This window comes from Orycteropus afer, unplaced genomic scaffold, assembly GCF_000298275.1.
Source record: "Orycteropus afer afer isolate SDZICR_OR568_19922 unplaced genomic scaffold, OryAfe1.0 scaffold00015, whole genome shotgun sequence".
NCBI lineage: Eukaryota > Metazoa > Chordata > Mammalia > Tubulidentata > Orycteropodidae > Orycteropus > Orycteropus afer.
In genome coordinates, this window is record NW_006921602.1 from 17,411,984 (window position 1) to 17,430,414 (window position 18,431).

At 41.9% G+C, this 18,431-nt stretch overlaps 1 protein-coding gene across 1 annotated transcript in view; it reads left to right on the top strand.

Annotated features, from left to right (window-relative positions):
- The window catches only part of ANXA2 (annexin A2), a 40,795-nt gene extending 27,107 nt beyond the window's left edge, over positions 1 to 13,688 (top strand). Inside the window, exons 4-12 of the mRNA XM_007958300.2 lie at positions 1,222 to 1,335; positions 4,413 to 4,503; positions 5,816 to 5,895; positions 7,469 to 7,528; positions 9,464 to 9,557; positions 10,138 to 10,233; positions 10,727 to 10,785; positions 12,421 to 12,543; positions 13,629 to 13,688. Coding sequence (XP_007956491.1) covers positions 1,222 to 1,335; positions 4,413 to 4,503; positions 5,816 to 5,895; positions 7,469 to 7,528; positions 9,464 to 9,557; positions 10,138 to 10,233; positions 10,727 to 10,785; positions 12,421 to 12,543; positions 13,629 to 13,688 — 777 coding nt within the window. The remainder of the gene's footprint in view (positions 1 to 1,221; positions 1,336 to 4,412; positions 4,504 to 5,815; positions 5,896 to 7,468; positions 7,529 to 9,463; positions 9,558 to 10,137; positions 10,234 to 10,726; positions 10,786 to 12,420; positions 12,544 to 13,628) is intronic.
- Positions 13,689 to 18,431: the final 4,743 nt, after the last annotated feature.

Consider the following 18,431-nt stretch of genomic DNA (forward strand, 5'->3'; position numbering starts at 1 on the left):
AGTTTAGGGTGGGGTGAGAATGGTAGAGGGCAGGGTCCAGTGTACACTAAGTTTAGAATTAGCTGACCTCAAAGTTCCAAATTGGAAAAGTGGTGGTATAACTGGGAGGTGTTGCTTTTAAAGTCCCATTGTAAATGTTGTGTTTTACTAGAACATCAGGAGTAGGAGAAAGCAGGTGGCTAAAGGGTTGGGCCAGATGATTTCTAAGATCCATGTAATTTCTAACATTCTTGACATCGATGAATGATTCTGGAAGATTCTCCTTGAGGCAAGTTGCAGATCACCTCTTATAACCTGCAAATACCTCAAGGAGCTAAACATTGTAGATACTATGGTATGTTGTTGGAAAGCAGGAGAGAAAGAAAAGAGAGAAGAGGTGGGAAGAAGTAAAGACAAAGAAGAAAATGATTATAATGGGAGATACCAGTCACACCCAGTGCTGTGGGTTGCCTGTGTCTTGGAGCAAGTTTAATCCCCAAGGAAGCATCATTAAAAGCTGCACTGGATTGGGTTATCTCTGTACCTACATGAGTGGCGACTCAGACCTCTGACAAAATCTGTGTTGACAGTCATAGAAATAATCTGTAGTGAGGAAGTCAAGGGGGTAATCAAAGGTCTTTAGTTCCTCATCATCTCCATTACCACCATCCAAATGTAGTTAGGCCAAATTGATGTGTTCTCAGTCTCACATGAAGTGTTTTACAAACACAGCTTCATGATGCTGCTTCCGGCCATCTTAGGGCCATCGGTTCCTTCTGGAGACATTCAAGAGCCACTCTTGGATAAGCATCTTTTACAAGATGACATCAGAAGGCCACAAGGGCTTTGCTTCCTGGGAGGCTACCTGTTCTAACCATCTCCCCTGCCTTCCACGGGGTATTAAGATTTCCGTGCATGTTGTAAATAAAGTGCCCTCACATGCCGAGCCTTCTGAGGAGCTGCACACTACTCTGGCTTCCTTTTAATGACTGGGGGAGAAGGCAACATCAGCTTGGATTTTAAGGGGTTTGTTGAAGAAAGTCTCAACTTCAGGTCTCTGGCATCTGGGTCTGTTGAAGGTAATACAGTTGAAGAGTCGTTGGACCCAAGACCCTAGAGTGGTCAAAGAATCCCAACCTGTTGTATAAATAGACTTCTGTTTTGTTTTATGCATGGATTTTGCAGTGAGTATTGGTGACCCACCAAGTCACATTTTCCATGGGATTATCTGTTTCTCTACAGGAACTTGCATCGGCCCTAAAGTCAGCCTTATCTGGCCACCTGGAGACGGTGATTTTGGGCCTATTGAAGACACCTGCTCAGTATGATGCTTCTGAGCTGAAAGCATCCATGAAGGTAAACACGTGTGAGATTTAATCTCTGTCAAATCTGCCATTAATATCAGTGAATTACAGCTTTCTGAGTGTAATTAGGTGATTTTCAGTTTTGTTGAATTCTCATTTGGAAGCTTTTTTTTTTTTTTCTTTTTAAATGAACTGCAGCTATAAGTCTCAGGATTTGTACCAAAAATATTTCAATTACTTTTTTTAAAACTGTAAAGAAATTTCATGATGCTGAGAAGTCAGTTACCAGCTGCTACTGCTTGGCACCTGGGCAATTGGAACACCATTTGGAAAACTACTTCCTTGATTACACTTCCTCCTTTAAAAGATATGTTGTGATGTTAAGGCACAAGTGAAATTCATGGTTCTTGTTAAAGGAAACTTGCAAATTCTGCCCATGATTGTGTGGACATTTCTTCTCCTGATCCTCTGTCACTGTTTGATTCAGGTTTGGGCAAAATCAGAACATCAAAGTGTAGAACACCAAAGGGGTGATTTCAGATCATGGATGGTACCTGTATTTTATTCAAAGTGTTGTAGCAGAGACTACATCTTTTGTGATTGTCTTTTGCAAAGTTATTAATGAACATGACTCCTAGGCTAAGTTAAGATAGTAGAAACTCCAGGTTGGAAATTCCTCGGATTTTGTACCTATCTAAAACATCAAATATTATATAATTGTAATGGATGCATAAACATAAAGACTTGTTACAGCAAGGCCAATGCAACCTTTCCATAGACTGCATGAAACATTTTTAATAATCTGATACTGCCCTCTACCGACATAACTGGGTACAGCTATAACAGTGGGGAGAAAAGCCCTATTTCTGATTTCAGTTATTTTGAGTACATTTTTTGTGATGCCACTGCTCCTGAATTATAAAGAGACCAGGTTGTCACCAGAGCTAATGTCACAGTTCAGTTGTCACTCCTTTCCCCAGAGAGTAACTTGCGAGTGAGGCAGCTTAACATGCTGAGCATTTCTGGGGCTCAAATTGGATAGCTCAGGGCTACTGAAAGGTTTGTTGTGAAAGCTTTCTTCCCTGTTATTCAGCTCAGTCCAAGCTTTGCTCAGTTTACTTGAGTGACCTCCTCTGAGTTTCCTACACAGACTCTACTGCAGGGAAGTTAAGATTAAGAACGAGAAACTGTCAACAACACTTAATGATTCTGCTTGATGGAGATAACCCTGAAAACTGAGCTTTGGAAATGTTGGGGCCAAAGTTGAGCTGCCCTCTCTGAGCTTTCTCCTGACCATCAGCACTTCAGATCATTTGATCTTATTTTTGTCAAGACTCTGTTTAGTTGTGATTCATGGATTCATGTGATTTTATGAGTATCTGTTACTAGGTATTAGTGACTTGAAATGGATTTGTTTGAATCTGTGTAACTGGACCCAATGAAAGGTGCTTTAACTGCTCAATCTCTGACTTTGTGCCAGCTCTTCCATTAGCTATCCCAGTTGAGTACCCTCATGAAATCCATAAAGCTTGAAGTGACATAACTGAACTATGCTTTTAAAAAAGTCCATTTTGACTTTTGGCAGTATCAGTGGCAGTATCTACCTTACGTTATAGTAGAAGTTGCTTGCCCTTGTGATAGGAATTGTAGGCAGTCTGTGTAGAGCTAGGACCAGGTTTTGGAAATTGCCAAGGTCACTTTTGAATATAGAAATAAAACCACTTAGAATTCACAGATATTAACACTGATATGTCATTGATGGAAAGAAGCAGACCTTATATTGCTGTATGTTGTCTTACATGTCTACAACGTCAGGATATAGCATTTCGTTCAATGCATGAGTTATTTTTAGACTGTATTTCCATCAACCTTGAGCTTGAAGAAACTGCCCCTCTGAAGATATTTGAAGGCATTTGGTAGTCATTTTGTAACATTTGTATAGAATGTTGTGTGGACCTTTTGTTAGCAAGGAGAGAAGTTTTCCTTTTGTCAGAACCTCTACAGGTCGTGATTAAAACTCTGAAAGAAGAGGCATTGGCTCATAGATTATATTAAGAATAAAATTCAAAATTAACCATTGACCTGAGGTTTACTTTATATTATACAAACCACTCTTTCAGGGGCATATAAATGCTTAATAAGTGTAATTAATAGCTGACACACTTTTCATGTGGATAAGTAAGTTTCTTATTGTATTAACACCTTATAATTGATTTACATTTTAAACAGTTGTAATTCTACTTAGTTCAAAGTGTTATTTCCATATTCAGAAAGACAAGTATTAGAGAATCCTGATTATTAAATCTTGACTTTGATCATGAAGCCAGCTTTGAAATACATGTTTCATTGAGTCTTTTCGTGCTATCTGGCACACTCTAAAGTGTATATATTAAATTTGAATACATTGCCCATCAAATCCTTAATAAAGTTTTGGTGTCTAGGTTTATTTGGCACTTCATTATTTCCTTTTGCTTCCCTAAAATGCCTGAAGAGCGCATAATAATCAAGCAAAAGTGTAAGTACAAGTATGAAATTTTTAACATTAACCCAATTTTACATTTCAAAGGAGTTGAAACTAAAATTTTTATTTTATCTGTACCTTTCCCTGCTGAAAAGGCTTATTCTAGTCTAGCAATGCTGGCTGCAAATGACTACATAAAATTTTTATGTTCCTTTGTTTTAAATTTGAAGAATTGTTCAGAAAATTATTTCCCATCTTTTAAAATAAAGATAAATAAATGATCATTATGAACATTGAGAAATACGGAAAAGCTCGAAAAAGAAAAATCACCTCCACTTTATAGATGTGTCAGCGAAAGGCACCTACTTTTAACATTTTTGTATATTTCATTTCTGCCTCTTCCCATTCACTTTCTTTCTTTTTTACATATTTGAACTCAAACATGGCAATCTATACCATAATGTATTCTGGTGAGGTAATTTTTAAGGAATAGAAAATAACATGACTTCCTGCCGAGAAATATAGTACTGATATCCCAGTGGGAATATAGAAAGGAGAATGCTAACAGACCCTGTCCACATTTGCAATTTACTTGATGGAGATCAGAGAAGTAGGCTAATGGCAAGAAGGACTTGTCCCTGCTGATTGCCACGCTGTCTGGTTCACAGGGGCTGGGGACTGATGAGGACTCCCTCATCGAGATCATCTGCTCGAGGACCAACCAGGAGCTGCAGGAAATTAACAGAGTCTACAAGGAAAGTGAGTAACCTTGTTTCTGTGATTAATCCTCTCATCCCAATTTCTGCAAGTCCATCATGGCTGCCTGGATTAGTGTGGGAAAAGATGCCTAAATTACGTTGTGTTTTTAGGTGCCGTCGAGTTGATTCTAACTAATGGGGTGGAGTAGAACTGCCCCATAGAATTTCCTAGACTGTAATCTTTATGGGAGCAGATCAGTAGGTCTTTCTTGCACAGAGTTGCAGGTTCAACTCCGCACCTTTTGGTTATCAGCTGAGCACCTAACTGTAGGAATGCCTCCATCTTGACTGTCCAGGGGCTGTTTGCCGTGATCCAGGTCCTTCTCCTTTACCTCCTCATTGCCTAGATTTTGATCACATCCCACTGGAACTGCTTTAAAAAGGGTAGACAGGAGGAAAAGGAGAGAAAACAATGTTTGTTTATTTATTTATTTAAAAAAAAGGAAAAGGAAAAGATAGTACGTGGATTTCATTTATTGACTATTGCTCGGTCTCTGCTTCAGAAATTCCCAGCACTGGTCTGTGGAAAATTGAGAAGTGGTGTGTGGACCTATGTGCCCCAAACAGCATAGGGGCTATGGGTGGAATCAATAATACAGCTTGCATGAGTATGTGTTTCCACACTTCAATATTGATGCTATTTTCAATAATAAAATACAAATTCATTCAAAAGTAGTATTTCTTCCTAGCTTTTTGCCATTGTAGATGGACACAATCAGTACATAATAAAGGCCCAATGACATGCATGTAGATGTGTTGTGCATAGCCCTCCAAATTTTTTTGTGTTCAAAATGAATCTGCATAGTCAAAAAGTTGGGAACCAGTGATTTGGCTACAAAAGAGGCCATTGATCAATGACAAACTTTAGGATCCTTGATTTGTTGTTGTTGTTATGTGCCCTCGAGTCGGATCCAACTCATAGCGACCCCTCCTTGGGTTTCCGAGGCAGTATCACTACAGAAGTAGGTTGCCCCATTGTCCTTCCGAGGAGTGGCTGGTGGGTTTGAACCGCCAGCCTTCTGGTTAGCAGTCAGGTGCCTTAGGCACTAAGCTATCAGAGCTCCCAATCCTTGATTTGATCCAACCCTGTCTGTCCCTTGTCAGTGGTAATGACACTGATTTGGATTTCATGAGCACAAAAAAAATAGTTCTAGCAATTCCACCTTCTGTTTGGGGTTAAGGAGTATGGATACATCTGTGTTGACACAGCCTTTGCTGCTTTTCAGAGTCTTGGTGAGGATGGAGTTAGTGGGGTGGGTAGGCAGTTGGCTGTCCAGGCAGGAAGGATAAAACCACATGTGTTGTTTTCTAAGTGTACAAGACTGACCTGGAGAAGGACATTGTTTCTGACACATCTGGGGACTTCCGCAAGCTGATGGTTGCCCTTGCAAAGGTTGGTTCCTCCATTAATTTCTTTGCTTTTGCTTCCTCTCAAGACAAGTCACATACCTCATTTTATATTTGGGAGCGAATTAACCAAATCCTCTGTGCCTACATCAGAAATTCCGCTGCATTTCCGACAGTGGGTTTCCACCGTCACTGCAGAGTTGTCATTTTTGTGTAATAGGATTTCTTATCCTGGAAAACCTCATGGGCAAGTGGACTTTGGAGGCCAGGGGAGGAGTAGGCAGCTCTCAAGTCCTGGCCTGGATTTAGATGGAAGCCTTCTCCATGTGACTTAAGGAAGGTCACATTGCCTCTGTCTGTGGTCACACAAGACCTGGTGGAAAATGACTCTTGTTTCTCCCCAGTTCTTACTTCTTATGGGAGGATGTGTCCATGCTTTCCTTTGCCTGGATGCAGAGGTCTTTGTGGAGCTGTGTGCTCACATTAACACATCAGCATGGATGAAAGGCATGTCCTCCCTGAGTCTGATTTCTGACCCATGAGCAATTTAACGCCTATATGCTGAGGGTTACTGTTGTTGTTAGGTGCCTTTGAGTCTATTTTGACATAGTGATCTCATGTGACACACTAGAACAGCCCCGTTGGGTTTTCCGGGCTGTAATCTTTACAGGAACAGATTTCTACATCTTTCTCCCATGGGAACAATGGGTCGGTTGGAAAAGCCAACCTTTTCTGTGGCAGCCAAGCACTTAACCATTGCGTCATCAGAGCTCCCTACATTCCAGCATAGGGACGGTAACTTTTCTCCAGTCACCCTGATGACAAGAGATTAATGGCTGCTCCCTCACGTCTCCATTACTGTAACAATTCCCATGCCGTTCTCCTTGGCTCTCATCTCTCTTTTCATCTGCCATCTACCCTGTGTATTGCCATCTAAAGATCTTCTTAAAAATGCATTTTCATCCTTTCACTTCCCTGATTGAAACCTTTTTCTGTCACATCAAATGTATGCTGTCAATGATCTGTAGAGGCCCTCTGTACCCTGAACCACCTCCCTAACTTAATCTTCTTCCCTCAGATTCTCCAGTGCTCACCTTCTGCTTCCCCTGGTAGCACCTCACCTGCGAGCGTGTTCTGCCCCTGTGTGTGCTGTTCCTCTTGCGCAGGATGTCCTTATCCCCCTCCTCTTTACTAGCCTCATTGGACTCACCTTTCACGGTTCAGCTAAAGCCTTGTCCCACTTTCCCGACTATACTGTCTGACAGATTTTTCCCTTCTAAGTGCCATAGATTATTGTATTGCTTTACCATTTGTTCCATGATTATTTCTCCATTTGAATTGTAAACTCTCTGAGGGTAGGAACCAAATGTCATTAGCCTTTATTTTGAGTGGGTGTGGGGTCTGTAAGGTGCTTAGCCCAGGAATAGATGAAGGATGGTGAGGCCCAGCCTCCTACTTCACTGCCTCAACTATGTTACCATTCCTTGGTCTTGCCAAGCTTCTAAGAAAAGAAAAAAGTTAAGTGGTGTTAAATAATTAAATAATGGCTTCTATTTCCCATTTTAATTATACAAAGAAATACATTATTCATGCTCTTAATAGTTTTCTTTTCCCTGCAGGGTAGAAGAGCAGAGGATGGCTCTGTTATTGATTATGAACTGATTGACCAAGATGCCCGGGTAAGTGCCAAGCTTCCTGGTTTGAGATTCTGTTTTCTAAATTTCTTACCGTGTAACACACTGACCCCAAGCTTAGGGACTTAAAACAATAAACATTGATTATCTTACAATTTCTGTGGGTCAGGAATTTGGGAGTGGCTTAGCTGGGGGGTTCTGGGTTAGGGTCATCTCCTGTGAAGTTATAGACACAATGTTTGTCAGAGCTGCAGTTACTGAAGGCTTGACTAGGTTGGGAGGATCTACCCCCAAGAGGGTTCACCCATGTGACTGTTGGCAGGAGACTTTAGTTCCTCTGCATGTGGGTCTTGCTGTGAGGTTGCCAAGTATCCTGACAACATGGCAGCTGGCTTCTCCAGAGCCAGAAATCTTAAGAGAGAAAGCAAGACAGAGGCCATAGAGCCTCTTAAGAACTAATCTTAATAGTCACACACCATTACTTCCTCCAATTCTATTTGTTAGACAAAAGTGAGTCACTAAGTCTACCCACAGGCAATGGGAGAAGAACTGGGCTCCACCACTGGGCAGCAGGTCAGAGCTTATGTGAGCATATTTTAAAAACATCGTAGTCTTGAAACATGAGTTCTATTTTTACTTTTTGGGAGCAATACTTACTATAAGGTACTTCCTTTGTGATGCTGGTGTGGAGAAGAGCTTCAATACCTGACTCATAAGCCCACTTAGGTTTTGCTTCTATGGAAAGTACCAGTTTCTTCAGCATGTGGTTGGGCTGTGCACATTGGTATGCATTTTCTTGAAATGAACACTCAGTGTAAACAGCATGGAGAAGCAGGAGAAGATGGCGAAGGCACAGTCAGACACGGGAAGGCTTACTGCGCCATTGTGGTGGGGGAACAGGGGAGTGGCAGGGGCCTTTCCTTCTTTTCTGGCTGAATAGAACTTTTGAAAATTCTAGTTCTGTAATGATTGAGAACTGCTTGTTAAGTTGATTGAGTTTGCTGTGAACCATGTTTCGTTCCCAGAAGGTCAACAGTTTTCTCAAACCATTTCGTAAGAGTTTCAGGACAAAATTAATTTAAATTCATTTTCATTTTAAACTTCAATCTATTTCACATTGTACCTTTAACAGGAGGTGGAGAAGGGTTTTGAATAAAGTGATGAAAGTTGAGTTTCCAACTAGTGGAGAGGCCCTGAATGATTAGGTACCCATGCATGAATCTTTCTTCTTCCTTCACTTCCTGTCATTCCTAGTCTGTCTTATACCAAACAAACAAAACAACACTCTATGGAAGTTGATTCCAATTCATAGCATCCCTATAGGACAGAGTAGAACTGCCCCATAGGGTTTCCAAGGCTGTAAATCTTTACAGAAGCAGAATGCCACATCTTTCTCCTGGAACTGGCTGGTTCAAACTACTGACCTTTTGATTAGCAGCTGAGTGCCTAACCACTGCACCACTGGGGCTCCTTAATCTTACTTATGACCCCTAAATTTTCCAAAAATTGATACTGAAATTGGAACATTTTCCTTTCCAGCTCCATGGTTTCCTGAGTCTCTGCCAAGCTTGAGTGCAGGCGTCTGACCTATGTCTGATTTCTGTAAATGACCATTAGCTTGTCTGCTACTTAAAAGGGCCAAGAGGGAGGAGGGCCAGATGTGTTAATGAACATTCACTTGTTCTTCTTTATGTGAATAGAAGCCCTTGGTCCTTTCCTGGTCAGGGAAGGAGATTTGAATACCACCCACCTTGAAGAATGTGCTATCTCCTATTGTACCTGTCTATGCCTCAGGAAGATTGTTTGTGATCAAGACTTTCTGACCTAAATGGTGCATTTTTGTCCACATATGCAGTGTAATCATTAATTTTTCTTTGGCATTTTTGAATGAATGTATAGGTGTTTGGCTTTTTAACATGAAATTTTTATGACCTTGCTCTGGATACCGTAGTTAACTTTCCTGGTTGGTTCTGCTCGTAGGATCTCTATGATGCTGGAGTGAAGAGGAAAGGAACTGATGTTCCCAAGTGGATCAGCATCATGACCGAACGGAGTGTGTGCCACCTCCAGAAAGGTAGGGGCTGTGCTGAGGAGGTTTGTGAACTTATGAGCTAAAATGCATGGTGGTCCACACTGTCCAGGTGTGTGTGGTAGAGCAAGGGCCTTCCAGACATGGTTCACTCTCCCCTCTGCACTCCCATAGCCTCACCTAGTCCATTCATATGCCTTTCCCATTTTGAATCTTTCTGTTCTCAAAATATATTCCTTATTTGGTGTGTGTTTAGCTTGCTACCCCTTCTTGCTTGCGGATCATTTTATCCTACCATCTTTGTTGAAGTAGTAATTTTTCTGGTTGCTGTATACTGTTTCTCATGCCTTCCAGTTAGAGTGGGCTTCACTCAGGGGAGGGGGTCAGAATAAGGGGTCTGGGCAGTGCCATTTGGGATGGATGGATGGCTTGTTAGAACAGATGCTGGTATGGCTGTTCCAGGGCAGACTGGTGGAATGTCAGCTCTGGTCCACCATGGCAATCCTTCACTTTCTAGGATGCTATAATCTTCTAATTTTTTATCATGGCACATAACTGTGTGGGTGACCACTGGCAGCTTTGACTTGAAGCTTTGCTCTTCTAATTATGTGTTGCTTTTCCTTAGTATTTGAAAGGTACAAGAGCTACAGTCCTTATGACATGTTGGAGAGCATCAAGAAGGAAGTCAAAGGAGACTTGGAAAATGCTTTCCTGAACCTGGGTAAGCAACTATGGCCCATGCATCCCTAGTGGACATTAGCTTCCTGTAAACAGTGCTGAAACTGAAGGAATGAATGGCCATCCTGTTAACCCAAGTGGCTTGGGAGGGGTGGCTTCTGTACATAATTTGGTTGGTTTTATAAGCTTAACTATATAAATATGATGATATAAAACTGAGGAAGGGCTGAAATCGATAGAATGGAGAGTTGCGAGGGTAGAATAAGATTTTTTTTTTTTTTTTTAAAAAAGATCCATTGGTGAAACTCACATTGCCATTTGGGTTTCTGCAGCCCTCAAGAGTCCCCTGGTTTAAAGCCGCAGGGAAGCTCAGTATTTTAGAGGGTTTCCAGTTTTTCCTGGGCCTTTTCCATTTTGCAGTCCATCTCTGTTGTGTCAAGTCATTTCTGGTTTGTGTGCAGAAGTCAGGGAGTCTCCTCCCATTGGTTGAGGAGAGAGGAGCAGCTGCCCCCTGACCACCTTCTTTCTCTCCATAGTCCAGTGTATCCAGAACAAGCCCCTGTATTTTGCTGATCGACTATATGACTCCATGAAGGTAAGGATGGTTGGCTTTCCTTTGTGATCCAACCCAAGTCTCCTGTGAGGTTTTGGAAAGTAGTAATTAGTGAGTTGATGGGGGGACTCCAATGTCCAGATGCAGGAGCCCACTAGTCAGCTGTGGTTGTATTTGACAGGTGAGAGAAACACAAATCTACCCTCTACCACACAACTACTTGAACATGTGTACATGTAGAAAATAAAGTACCATGGAAGAGAGAAAATGCTAGATAGTAATCAAGTTCAAGTCTTTTCAGAGATATCCTCCTATGATCCCCAGAGTAAAGACAAGCAAGGAAGGGAGAGATTATTAAGTTTCTCATGAAATTTCTCACTATGCAATAGATGAAGGAGCCCTGGTGGTGCAATGGTTAAGTGCTCAGCTGCCAACTGAAAAGTTGGCACGTTGAACCCCACCCAGTGGCTCTGTGGGAGAAAGACCTGGCAATCTGCTTCCATAAAGATTACAGTCAAGAAAATCCTAAAAGGCAGTTTTACTCTGTTACGTGGTATTGCAATAAGTTGAAACTGACTCAGTGGCAAACAAATGCAGTAGACATTGTGCTACTCACTTTACATGAGGGGTCTCATTAAATCATGACAAAAAACCTATGAAGCTGGTATTATTCTCTTCCCATTAAATCGTGACAAAAAACCTATGAAGCCAGTATATTCTCTTCTAAGTGAAGAAATTGGAACTCGCCTTCAGCTTACTTGAGGTTCTATAGCCAGATTTGAACCTGGGTCTGTCTGACTCCAAAGCCATTCCTATAGTTTTGCCTCCCAGGGTTTAAATTCCTTGGTCCACTATTCAAAGCCCTCTACAGTCTGATCCCAGTTGAACTTTCTTCTGTTTTCATCCTTCAGTGAGCCATATCTTCCCACATCCCATTTTCCATGCCTCAGACAGACCTCTGCTCTCGGGCTTCCATACCTTTGTCACTTTTTGGATCACCTTGCCTTCTGAACCTCCCTCTCTCCCACCTGTTCTCAGGATCCATATCAACTATGACTCCTTCCTTGGGACTTCTAGTCTGAGGCTCTGGAAGTAAATTTATTGGTCGTGACTGCTCATACCACTCAAAATGGCATAGAGTAACAATAAAAAATGTGTTGGCATATGTCCTCTGTAAGCCCTTGAGAATCAGGAATCTTTTGTTATGTATGCATCCTTGAACTGAGCCTTGCAATAGTAGGTGCTCACTCTATGCTTATTGAATGCACAAAGTGGAGGTTGTGTGCATTGAATCCTCAAGTGTTTGGCATTCTAATGTACTAATTTTTCCTAAGGAAAGAGTTTCATTGTTGTCTTTGCAGTCTCTTAGAGGGCAGCACAAAGATTCTAGATTAGTTCCATATGCAGGAAAACACTGACGAACTTCTTTTACTATGATAATGTTGTTGTTATGTGCTGTTGAGTCAGCCCTGACCCATAGCAACCCCTCCTTGGATTGTCAAGGCAGTATCACTACAGAAGTACATTGTCCCATCTTCTTCCGAGGAGTGGCTGGTGGGTTTGAACAGCCAGCCTTCTGGTTAGCAGTCAAGTGCCTTAGGCACTATGCTACTAGAGCTCCTTACTGTGATAATATTAACGGTAAATTATAACTTGGAATATCAACTTCACTTTCAGGGCAAGGGAACTCGTGATAAGGTCCTGATTAGGATCATGGTCTCCCGCAGTGAAGTGGACATGTTGAAAATTAGATCTGAATTCAAGAGAAAGTACGGCAAGTCCCTGTACTACTTCATCCAGGTACGTCCTGAGGTCCTTTTGGCCTTGCCCTGCTACCCAGAGGCCCCAGGTTCCCTGAGAAGGTGGCCTGTCTGGATGATAATAGCATGATGATTTCCTGTTTTCTAATTATCTGGAGAAGAGATGCTAGTTAGTGAATATTAAGGATTTATTTTGAAAATATCCTTTTATGATTTATGCTAGATTTTGTATAGATTCAGGTAAATATTTTCTATTTCCCACTTCTGTTCTTCTACAATGAAAATTGCTATTTATGATGACAGTCCTGTAAATCTTGCTGACATCTTGAAGAGACTTCAAAGATCAATTACATTTTATTATTTCCATTTCTTAAAAAAAATCATATGTGTTAGGCTTGGCAGCTTGTAAGGGCTCTGTCTCAGAATTCCCATGTCTTCCACCAATTTAGTCTCTGTCCGTTTTGGATAGATGGAATGTTGGTGTGCAAGGGATGATTGCATTCTAGTTCTGTTTTGGTACCTCTGTGCATAGTTTAGATTAGCTTTGCAATTTCCCTTTATAAAAGAACATGAAACTTCAAAAGACATGTCAGTAGTTACTAAGAATTTAGAGGTAGTTTGGTATACCCAGATGTATTAGGTCATATGTTTAAAGTTTAGGGAGTAGTTAGACTCTTAGGAATTGTTTCCTCACCAGCTTATTTCCATGGGCCTTCAGAATGTACTTAGTAACAGCGCAGTGGGCAGTAAAGAGCCCCATCCTGCCTGGAAGGGTGAGGGTGAGGGGGAAAAGTGATGGCATTTGCAGGACATCACTGCCTCGGGAGTAGAGTGGATTCTGTTACCCACATTCTCTGTACTTCCTGTTCTCTCCACCCTTGCAGTAATAATGAGATTTGAAAGTCTCCCCAAGGTACCGCCTCTGACCACATTCCCCAGAGAGTTGGTGATGATGGCTTGGGTGTGGCCTTGGCTGCCTTTGAGTCTCCAGGGATCCTGCAGAGTCATTCCTTTGTTTTAGGGTAGGAATAGCTCTGCTCTGGGTTGGGCCAGCTTGCATGTTATTGCAGAGTCTGAGTCTTTTTCCTGATAGTCTCTTTCTTTGTTCTCCTTGGCAATTTGTAGCAAGACACCAAGGGTGACTACCAGAAAGCGTTGCTGTACCTGTGTGGTGGAGATGACTGAAGCCCAAGATGGCACGAGCGTCCAGAAACGGTGCTCCCTATGCCAGCTAACAGTTCTAGAAAATCAGCTTGCGACTAATAGCCCTGTGCCCATCCCTGTGAGGATGACATTAGCATTGCCCCCTTCCCTTTCCCCGCCTCCTTATTTTAGTGGCCTACGTATTGCCTGGCTTTCCTGGTTATTCTCTTGTTTTAGCCAAAGAAATGAACATTCCAAGGAGTTGGAAATGAATTCTATGATGTGAAACACTTTTCCTCTTGTGTACTGTGTCATAAACAGATAAATAAACTGAATTTTTATGTTAGAAACAACTACTTTGTTGGCCTTGGTTTCAACTAAATTGCTTGAAAATTAAACATGCTTAAGGATTGTATTGTTCAGCAGGTAAGGCTGTCCCTAGAGGAAGAAAACTGTAGAACCAAGCTGTCCAGCACAATAGCCACTATCCCCATGGGGCTATTTAAAGAAAATTAATAATTCAGTTCCTCAGTGATACTGTCCACATTTCCAATGTTCAGTATCCATGTGGGGTTAGCAGCCAGTGTATCAGACGGAGTAAGAAGAGACCATTTCCCATCAACACAGAAAGTGCTATTGGGCAGCGCTGTATGCCCAGGGGATAATGGTACCCAGGGAATAAAAATCCTGAAGAGTGATCCCTCACCTGCTCATCTTAGGTGTAATTATGTGAAAGTGAGCTTCAGTGGTGACCCCAAAGTGGGAAGGGTGAGGATGCCGATGGTAGAGTCTGTTTAACAGATATTGCGGGTGTTTCTATAAGCCGTTGCCTCCAGAAACAATAAATAAATAAACATGCTCACTGCCATTGAGTTGATCCAGACCCATAGTGACCCCCATTGGGTTTCTAAGGCTGTAAATGTTTACAGAAATAGATTGCTGTATCATTCTTCTGCGGAGCAGCTGGTAGGTTTGAACCACTGACCTTGGATTAGCACCCAAATGCCTTACCCACTAAACCACCAGAGCTCCTTATGAACCGTTACTTAGATTTATAGAAATAAATAACACCATATCCCAATGGCAAGAACTCACCTGCCAGTAAGGCTGTAACATTCTCATGGTAGAGGTCTAAAGAAGTGGGTTGAGAGCATGGAAGAAAGTGATTACTTTTGGCCGGGAGGAAAGAGGAAGACGCCACAGAAGCGAACATTTGAGCTGGGTCCTAAAATCTAAGATGAGCATTTACAGTTGGGGGGAAGCCCTCCAAGTGGATTCTTAGGGTTCTGATAAAGAATATTGGGTAGTTCAAGAAAGCTGATACACATTTCAAATGATACAAAAACTATACAGTGAAAATTTTCTCACTTCCACTTTTCTTCCCAAACACCAGAGTCTGTCCGAAACACGAACTGGCGATTTGTTCATGGATAGATACCAAAACCAAGCCATACTCACAACTGTCTGACTCATAGCGACCCCTCCTTGGGTTTCCAAGGCAGTATCTCCACGGAAATAGATTGCCCAATCTTCCTTCTGAGGAGTGGCTGGTGGGTTTGAACCGCCAGTCTTCTGATTAGCAGTCATATGGCTTAGGCACTGCACCACCAGAGCTTCCTCATGGATAGATGGTAGACTGTGTTAATAAGTGGATATGTATAAAGTAGAAGGTCAGTGAGAAAGGGGAAAACCTTCAACAAGGTGGATTGACAGTAGTTACAACATTTCATTCTGTTATACATAGGGTTGCTATGAGTCAAAACCAACTCGATAGCACCTAATAACGTGTATTTATATATCTATGTATGCTTATAGAAAGGAGCTCTGGTGGTACAGTGCCTTAAGGCATTTGATAACCAAAAGGTTGGCAGTTCAAACCCACCAGCCTCCACAGAAGGAAGATGGAGCAATCTACTTCTGTAAAGATTTACTGCCTTGGAAACTCAATGGAGGTCTCTATGAGTTGGAATTGACTTGATGAAAGTGGGTTTGGTTTTGAGATATATATATATTTATTTATTTATAAGGATCCCTGGTGGTGCAGTGGTTAAGTGCTAGGCTGCTAACCAAAAGGTCAGTGGTTCAAACCTATCAGCCACTCCGTAGGAGAAGGATTTGGTAGTCTGTGCTCCTAAGGATTACAGGAGAAACGTTATCAAGCAGTTCTGTTTTGTCCTACAGGGTCATTATAAGTCAGAATTAACTCAACGGCAACAGGTATATACGTTTATAATTGTAAAAGTGCTATTCATAGGCTGTTAGGCCAGGATGCTGCAGACTGCTTGCTTATATGGTGGAAAGTGTATGGCTGCGGGTGAGGGGAAGATGACAGTTGTCCCCAAACCCTGTACTATTTCCTCATCAGAAAATGCTGTGTCAACCACTTGTTTTTGCCCACATAAGGCTAGCAGAGGACTCCTGGCTGACTTAAGGAAAACTTAGTAGTCTGTAGGATCTAGGCAGATAACCTAGGTAAATGTGTGAAATACTTTGTTTGAATGCAAGTGAGAAGTCTAGAGAAATGTAGAACCCTTGGCCTACTGTAGACATTCAGATCCAATAAAAACAACTACAGCAACAATACTGTGTTGGCCAAAAATAAATAAATAAATAAAAATACATCTATGGTCTGATTGATTTCCCATTGTGACCCTCTGGCAAATTTTAGATGGAAATTTGGATGAAGCTTGACTCCTGAATCACTACCACTTGCCATGGAGTCTGACGCTAGTTTTCAGTGGCTGATTTTTCAGAAGTAGACTGCCAGGCCTTTCTTGTAAAATACCTCTGGGTAGTTTCGAACCTCCAAACTTTTGCTTAACAGCTGAGCACATTAATTGTTTGCACCTTGCAGTGACTCCCTAGAATCATTCAAACCAACAGCAAACCTATAGAACAGAGCAGAACTACCCCATAGAGACTCTAAGCTATAATCTTTGCAGGAGCACACTGCCATATCTTTCTCCTGCATAGAGGCTGGTGGGATTGAACTACCGATCTTTCAGTTAGCAGGTGAGTACTTAACCCCTGTACCACAAGGGCTCCTTCTTGAATATCTAGTAGCCCATAATGTGCTCATAAGACCACTGAGGTATTCTTTTAAAAGCAGGTTATGCAAAAACAGGGTGTTTTGGCAAATGTGGCATCCACATATAACAATTGATGCCTTGAATCTCAAAACACACTTTTCCATGTATTTGGGGCAGAGTTCAAACAATTGTATAAGAAGCAGGACCTTCCTGTTTAACCCCAAATTATGGTGTTGGGCTCAGAGTTGATAGGGCTGGACAGAGGCGGTGGGGAGCAATGTGTCAGATCAGGAAGTGTTTAGACTGTTTCTCCCTACCTCTAAGGTGTCTTTCTAGCTGCAAAGTGAAAGATGGCAGAAGGAAAAGGCAAGGCTGTACGACAAGGGTGTAGGGAGGCTTTTGCTCCCACTCCCACCCCTCTAGGGCCCGGAACAGCCTGGTCTGGACCTGCTGCTGGAGGGAAAGGTCAAAAGGCAGAATGGCACAGGAAAGAGTCCTGGGGAGTCGTTCTGCACTCTCTTCTGTCTCTTCCCCTGCGTCGTGGGGCAATGGTTTATTTATTTATTACTGTGATTTGGATGAAAGTGTATGGAGCAAATTGGTTTTCCATTCAATAGTCCATACACATTTTGTGACATTCATTGCAATCCCCACCATGTCACAGCACTCTTCCTCCTTCCTCCTGTGTTTACCATTTCCCTTTGTCCTTCTTTTCTGTCCCTTCCTGCCTTCTGAGCTTCATCTCTGAGTAAATGCTGCCCTCTTGATCTTGAATGGTTGATTGGGCTAACAAGTGCATACCTCCCAGGTGTTACTGTTCACCTTATAGACCTGTCTTTTGTTTGGCTGACAGGTGAGCCATGGGGATGAGTTCAGTTCCAGGATTGAAGGGTGTCTAAGGGCCACAGTCTCAGGGGTTTCAGCAGTCTATCAGGCCAGTAAGCCTGTTCTTTTTTTCTTTTCTTTTCTTTTTTTTTAATAATTTTTAGTTTTGTTTCACGTTTTTCTCCTATTCTGAGACCTCCTATTGTGCTCACTGTCAGAGCGGTCAGTATTGATAGCTGGGCACCATCTAGTTCTTCTAGTCTCGGGTTAGTAAAGTCTTGTTGTTATTATGTGCTGTCTAGTCGGACCTGACTCATAGCAATCCCTCCCTGGGTTTCTGAGGTGGTATCACTATGGAAGTAAATTGCCCAACCTTCCTTCCGAGGAGTGGCTGGTGGATTTGAATCGCCAGCCTTCAATCGTTAGCAGTCAAGTGCCTTAGGCACTATGCCACCAGAGCTGCTGTAATAGAGGCTAGGGTTCATTAGTTCTTTGGACTAATTGATTCCATCTGCCTTTGCTTTTGCTTTTGCTTTTCTTCACTTATTTTGCTACAGACCAATAGTTGCGCCTTAGATGACTGCTCACTAGCTTTTAAGATACCAGTCACTACTCACCAAAGTAGGATGTAGAACATTATCTTTGTGGATTATGTTATACCAATTGACCTTAGTGTCTGCCAAGACTATGGTCCTGAGCCCCCATGCCCAGTGAGTCATTCCCTCAAGGTCTTTGATTATGGCTAAGACATTTGCATAATCGGGGCAATGGTTTTTTAGTGTTTTCCGAAGATGGCAGAAGGGGCACCTGGAATATGGTCTCGTTTTCTTCTGAATTCCCATGTGTCTTCATGACATTGTTCAAACCATTTCTTTTTTTTTATTTTATTTTATTTTTTTTTTTTATTAGGATTTGGGTGAAGATTTACAGA